The 6,885-nt window shown below is 42.2% G+C and overlaps 1 protein-coding gene across 1 annotated transcript; it reads right to left on the bottom strand.

Annotated features, from left to right (window-relative positions):
• Positions 1-1,035: 1,035 nt before the first annotated feature.
• Positions 1,036-2,857, bottom strand: LOC311299263 (uncharacterized protein). The gene is made up of 2 exons (XM_084422746.1): positions 2,219-2,857; positions 1,036-2,020 (listed from the first exon to the last, which is right to left on the bottom strand). The coding sequence occupies exons 1-2, from the start codon at positions 2,283-2,285 to the stop codon at positions 1,221-1,223; spliced, it is 867 nt and encodes a 288-aa protein (XP_084278872.1). The 5' UTR covers positions 2,286-2,857; the 3' UTR covers positions 1,036-1,220.
• Between the last annotated feature and the right edge of the window lie 4,028 nt (positions 2,858-6,885).

Here is a 6,885-nt window from a genome sequence, read left to right as displayed (position 1 = left end):
TTCCAACACCACGGCTGTGGGGTGGAGCAGGAGTCAGCACCTCTGCATGGACAACGTTGTTTTCATCACTCTGTACCTTGTTCTGCATTGTTGGATTAGGGCATACCAGATCTCTACATCTTTCTGCCACAAATTCCCGAATCTCGTTAAAGAGGTACATTTTTCTCTCGTTGCTAAGTTCTTCTGGTACCAGAGTGGCAGGTTTTTCACAAGGCACGTCATCTGGGTCACACTTCAGCAGCTTGTATGTGACTGGCTCTGACTGTGAAAGGATCTTGCACATTACACTTCCATCCGGTCTGCATTCAATGTGATGTAGTGGCTTGATCGACGACAGCTTTCTGAAAAACTGTAACAGGTAAGAATTCCAGCCATACATGTGGACAATAACATTGCCCATCTCATCACCACAAAGTTGGGGAATCAGCACACCACTTGGAGAAGCCTGGTGAACAACATTCTCAATATCAGCCAAGCAGTCCACCTTTGAATTCCTGTACTTGCGCTTGAACAGGCCAAACATGGAATCAGGAGCAAACTTTGTATGACCAGCCACCATGAATGAAAGAGTGATCCTCTGATGCTTAACTGTCATAACACCTGTCATTAAGGTATTGAACCAGTGCATTATTTTTATTTTGTCCTGAGCAATTGTCTGCATGTAAGTGCAAGTGGGTCTCCTTCACACCATAGTTCTCAAAAAAGTAGTCGGTAACACTTTATAATAACTACACACTATTAATCATTAGTTAAGCATTAGAAAACAGTTAATTCATCATTTATAAAGCATTAATAGACATTAATAAGCAATTTATAAATACAGCTATAAATGCTTTATACTTGATTTAAAAGCATATCTATAATGTGTTTAATAATTGTATTTTCATACTTTATTAATGATCAATTTATCATTTCTAAATGAAGTATTGCATTATTTACACACCAGTTATTTAAGAGTTGTCAGTGGTTCATAAGATCACTTAGAAATTGTAAGTAAATGATTAATACATTTACATTTACATTTAGTCATTTAGCAGACGCTTTTATCCAAAGCGACTTACAGATTAGGACTAAATAAAGCGAGTCATCATGAAGAGGCAAAAACAACAACAACGCAAGAAGTGCTCAGAATACAAAGTTCAGGCATTATTCAGAGTAGCATAAGTCTGATAAGTGATGTTTCAAAGGAAATTTTTATTTTTATTATTTTTTTTTTTTTTTTATGAGGTTAAGTGCTCACGGAAGAGATGGGTTTTCAGCTGTTTTTTGAATGTTGCCAGTGATTCTGCATTCCGGATGAGGCCGGGGAGAGCGTTCCACCAGCATGGCGCTGTGAATGAGAATGTTCTGGAAAGTGATTTTGTGGCTCTCTGTGATGGAACCACGAGACGTCGCTCGTTGATCGATCGTAGGCGTCTGGTAGGGATGTAGACTCGTAGGAGTGAGTGAAAATAGTAGGGAGCTGAGCCTGTGATAGATCTGTAAGCAAGCGTCAATGCCTTGAATTTGATGCGAACAGCGAGAGGTAGCCAGTGCAGAGAGATGAACAGAGGAGTGACGTGGGCCCTCTTGGGCTCGTTGAAGACAAGACGAGCTGCAGCATTTTGGATCATCTGTAGAGGTTTTGTTGCACATGCTGGAAGTCCGGCCAAAAGAGCATTACAGTAGTCAAGCCTAGAGATGACCAGGGCCTGGACGAGAAGTTGTGTTGCATGCTCAGTTAGGAAAGGCCTGATCTTCCTGATGTTGTGCAGTGCAAACCTGCATGATCGAGCTGTCTTTGAAATGTGATCTGTGAAGGACAGCTGGTCATCAAGCGTTACTCCGAGATTTCTGACCGACCTTGATGGGGTGATTGATGATGACTCTAGCTGGATGGTGAAGTCGTGTTGTATAGACGGATTGGCAGGGAGGATGAGAAGCTCAGTCTTTGCCAGGTGGAGCTGCAGGTGATGTTCCTTCATCCATGTGGAGATGTCCGCCAGACAGCTTGAGACCCGTGCAGCTACTGTGGGATCATCTGGTTGAAACGAGAGGAAGAGCTGTGTGTCATCAGCATAGCAGTGGTAGGAGAAGCCGTGTGCCTGTATGATGTGTCCCAGTGATGTAGTGTAGATGGAGAAGAGGAGGGGACCAAGAACTGAACCCTGGGGAACCCCTGTGGTCAGTTGATGTGCTCTGGAGACCTCACCTCTCCATGCGACCTTGAAGGACCTACCTGTGAGATAGGACTCAAACCAGTGGAGTGAAGTTCCTGTGATGCCCAGTGATGAGAGGCTGGACATAAGGATCTGATGATTCACAGTGTCGAAGGCAGCAGACAGATCCAGGAGAATGAGGACTGAGGACTTGGAAGCAGCTTTAGCGATCCGTAGGGCTTCTGTGACTGACAGTAATGCAGTTTCTGTTGAATGCCCTTTCTTGAAGCCAGATTGGTTGACATCCAGCTGGTTGTTTAGAGACAAAAAGGATGTTATTTGGTTGAAAACAGCTCTTTCAAGTGTCTTCGCAATGAATGGTAGGAGAGAGATAGGTCTGTAATTCTCTACAGATGATGTGTTTAGTGTTGGTTTTTTAAGCAGTGGAGTGACCCGAGCCTGCTTGAATGCTGTAGGGAAGGTGCCAGTATGGAGGGATGAGTTGATTATGTGTGTGAGTGATGGTAGAAGTGTCGGAGAGATGGCTTGTAGAAGGTGTGAGGGGATGGGGTCTAGAGGGCAGGTGGTAGGATGACTGGAGAGGAGAAGTGTAGATACTTCTTCCTCGGTTAGCGAGGAGAAGGAGAACAGTGGGATATTGGCTGTGGAAGCGGTCAGTCTGGGTTCCTGTGTGTGTGGAGCTGAAAACTGACTGCTGATAGATGTTTTGTTGGTGAAGAAGTTCGCAAAATCGTCAGCAGTTAAGGAGGAGGAGGGTGGTGGTGGAGGTGGACAGAGGAGAGAGTTGAATGTCTTGAAGAGTGAACGTGTGTTGGAGGAGCTGTTGATCTTGTTGTGGAAGTATGAAAATTTTGCAGCATGAACATCCACAGAAAAGGAAGAGAGGAGAGATTGATACATACTCAGGTCAGATGCGTCTTTTGATTTGTGCCATTTCCTCTCCGCTGCCCTAAGTTCAGTCCGGTGTTCCCGAAGAACCTCAGATAACCAGGGGTTAGGGGGAGTAGCACGTGCTGGCCTGGAGGACAGAGGGCAGATAATGTCTAGAGAAGAGGTTAGAGTGGAGCATAAGGTGTCCGTTGCTGTGTTCACATCCAGAGATGAGAATTGTGAGGGTGGGGGAAGAGAAGATGACACGGCAGAGGAAAGATGGGAGGGAGAAAGTGAGCGCAGGTTTCGCCTGAAAGTGACTGGTGGGGGTGTTGGTGGTGAAGGGGTAGAGAGATGTAGACTGAAAGTAATGAGGAAATGATCTGAAACATGGAGAGGTCTCACCAGGATGTTGTCTGTGATGCAATTGCGTGTGTAAACCAGGTCCAGTTGGTTGCCTGACTTGTGAGTACCTGTGGTGATGAGTCGTTTGAGATCGAAAGAGGCTAGGAGAGAGGTGAAGTCTGTTGCATGCGGCTTTTCGAGATGGATGTTGAAGTCACCAAAGACTAGAAGTGGGGTGCCGTCCTCAGGGAAAGTGGACAGCAGCACATCCAGCTCATCTACAAAGTTTCCCAGCTGACCAGGGGGACGATAAATGACTACAATATGGATCTTAATGGGAGTTGTAAGTGTAATAGCATGATATTCAAATGAGTTGTTGTTGCATAGAGAAGAGAGTGCGGAGTATTTGAAATTGTTAGAAACGAGGAGCCCTGTTCCCCCACCTCTCCCAGATTGGCGAGGGGAGTGAGAGAAGGAGAAATTGCTAGAGAGAGCAGCAGGGGTTGCTGAGTCTTCTGGACGAATCCAGGTCTCAGTCAAGCCCAAGATACTAAGAGTAGAATGAGATGCGAAGGCTGGAATGAAGTCAGCTTTATTGACTGCTGACTGACAATTCCATAGACCCACGGAAAGAGAGAGTGGAGTGTGTGAGGATGAGAGAATTGGACGCAGATTGGCAGTATTGCATTGTCTTTTGCGCGCGATGAAGGGGCGTTGGCGAGAGATAACAGTAATGTGTTGAAAGCACATGTTGATTAATGTCAACAATAAGATAAGAGAGGGAAGGAGAGGGGAAAAGGAGATACGTAAGTGCCTTTCTAGTGTCCTTGCTCGGTGGTGTCGCGCAGGTAGAGTCGCTGGTCTTTACCCGAGTCGGTCTTCACACGAGGAGGCTGAACACGAGAGCTGAACGCTTCCGCTGACGCTTCCGCGACAGCGCGCAAATTACATAGTTATACAGATAATGCTTCACCGCTTGAGTGAGTACAGCTGTTTCGCTCGGGCAATTAAGTAAAATAACGTGACAATGTGCCGAATCGAAACTGCTGAGAGCAAATAAGGCTTAAGTGCAAATTAGACTGCAATATTAATTTTCACTCGCGGCTTTTGTTTAATGTAGTCAGCGCGTCTACTCAAATACAGAATTATGTGAAGTTTAAAAATTGAAAATAAGCAGAGAATCGAAAATGGCCTTACCTTGACTAAAACACAACACTTAAATAGCAGGAAAACTGAGTAGTCCAGAAAAACACTTGCATGCGCGTTCTTTGCCGTGCCTCTTATGCTGAACGCTGGTCCTGACGAATGATCTTAAGTTCCTCTATTTATAACTGTTCCTACAGATGCTGTTTCGCTCGGGCAATTAAGTAAAATAACGTGACAATGTGCCGAATCGAAACTGCTGAGAGCAAATAAGGCTTAAGTGCAAATTAGACTGCAATATTAATTTTCACTCGCGGCTTTTGTTTAATGTAGTCAGCGCGTCTACTCAAATACAGAATTATGTGAAGTTTAAAAATTGAAAATAAGCAGAGAATCGAAAATGGCCTTACCTTGACTAAAACACAACACTTAAATAGCAGGAAAACTGAGTAGTCCAGAAAAACACTTGCATGCGCGTTCTTTGCCGTGCCTCTTATGCTGAACGCTGGTCCTGACGAATGATCTTAAGTTCCTCTATTTATAACTGTTCCTACAGATGCTGTTTCGCTCGGGCAATTAAGTAAAATAACGTGACAATGTGCCGAATCGAAACAAACTATTTAAATGTACATTCATATATCTTATTATTCAGACATATAGTAATAGTTACTTAGTGTGTTAATAAATGCTTTAGTAACATGTATTTCTACTGTAATTCAGGGTTAATTCAGGTAGTTATAAAACATTTAGTAGTTGTTAGTTAACTATTTTTGTGAGCTAATCTAAAGTGAGGACTAGTTATGCCTTGTAAAGCATTTACAAGGGAGATTTAAAGGCTGTTAATATTTATATGTTCTATATCACTGTGTTGTGTTTGTTTCCTTTTTCTGTTTAGAAGATAACTGAGTCTTTAAATATCCTTTATACATGCTTTACAAGGCATAAATAGTCCTCACTTTAGATGAGCTCACAAAAATAGTTAACTGACCACTACTAAATGCTTTATAACTACCTGAATTTACTACATTTACTTACAATTTCTAAGGGATCTTATGAATCAGCTGGCAACTCCTAAATAACTGCTTTGTAAATAATGCTATACTTCATTTAGAAATGATAAATTGATCATTAATAAAGTATGACAATACAATTATTAAACACATTATAGATACGCTTTTAAATCAAGAATAAAGCATTTATAGCTGTATTTATATACTGCTTATTAATGTTTATTAATGCTTTATAAATGATGAATTAACTGTTTACTAATGCTTAATTAATGATTAATAGTGTGCAGTTATTATAAAGTGTTACCAAGTAGTCCAGTAGGCTGATCACACAGTAGGCCCCTTTGCCAGTGATGCTTGCCTCATCTAGAAGGAAGATCACCATCTGGGGAAGCCCTTCTGTTACAACGCTGAACACAGCACACTTGCGAGGAATCTTGAAGAAGATGGGTCCTGGCTGCATGGAGTTGTGGGGATAATGCAGCTGTTGAGCAAAGTCAAAGCTGTAATGAACCTGAAAAATAATGTGCAAATGCTTACTCAATTTGTCAATGCATCATGTTTCCTGTAAAAATGAAAATCAATTCAAAAACAGATGAGTGCCTCATGTTAGTGCTTAATGGCAGAGATGGAAGACATAACAAGATTGCAGATATTTTTTTTAAATAGCTGATTGATAACTTTACTATTTTAGTAACTATAGTGTAATATACAGTAGTGTAAATAATGTTACTGTATAGTGCTTTCAATAGCTTTCAGTAATGTACTAACTTTTATAATATTCAACCACAGTTGGGTCTTCAAGAATGTCCATGCATTTAATATGTGAATTACTAATTGACTACTAATAGACTGAAAGAAAGAAAATTATGGGAAAAAAATACCTCAAAATCATTTGATGAATTTGGTTCACTGTTCCCAGGCTCCAGCAGCTTGGAGACACCATTCTCAGCTAAAACTCTGCGGCACTCGTGGACCTTGCTTTTGTAGAATGACCGTTCTGTTGTGGCCTGCCACAGATGTTCCTCTGCTTTCACTAGCGCTTCTGTTTTCTCCCCCAAGTCTTTGTTTGAGGCCTTTACCAATAAACCACCGTTCTTTTGGCAGGTCCAGCATAGATCTGACATTGGTTTCATTGGCAACACGTTTGGCACATACTGCTGCCAGAGACGGTAAAATGTGCGTTCGCGCACGGCTCGATGACCACTGACCTCACAAGAATCACTATATAGTTTGTGGATGGCAACTTTGCTGACAGAAGAGGGCAGTAGCTTTAGCTCATCCCTTTTGTATCCTGGAATTCTGCCAGGAAGCAGCACTGCATTTTCTTCTGCATAATTATGAATAAATGTCACAACTCT

This window comes from Rutilus rutilus (genome assembly GCF_951802725.1).
Source record: "Rutilus rutilus genome assembly, chromosome: 11".
Classification (NCBI taxonomy): Eukaryota; Metazoa; Chordata; class Actinopteri; order Cypriniformes; family Leuciscidae; genus Rutilus; species Rutilus rutilus.
The sequence above is the reverse complement of the archived record's forward strand: the minus strand, read 5'-3'. Positions and strand labels throughout refer to the sequence as shown.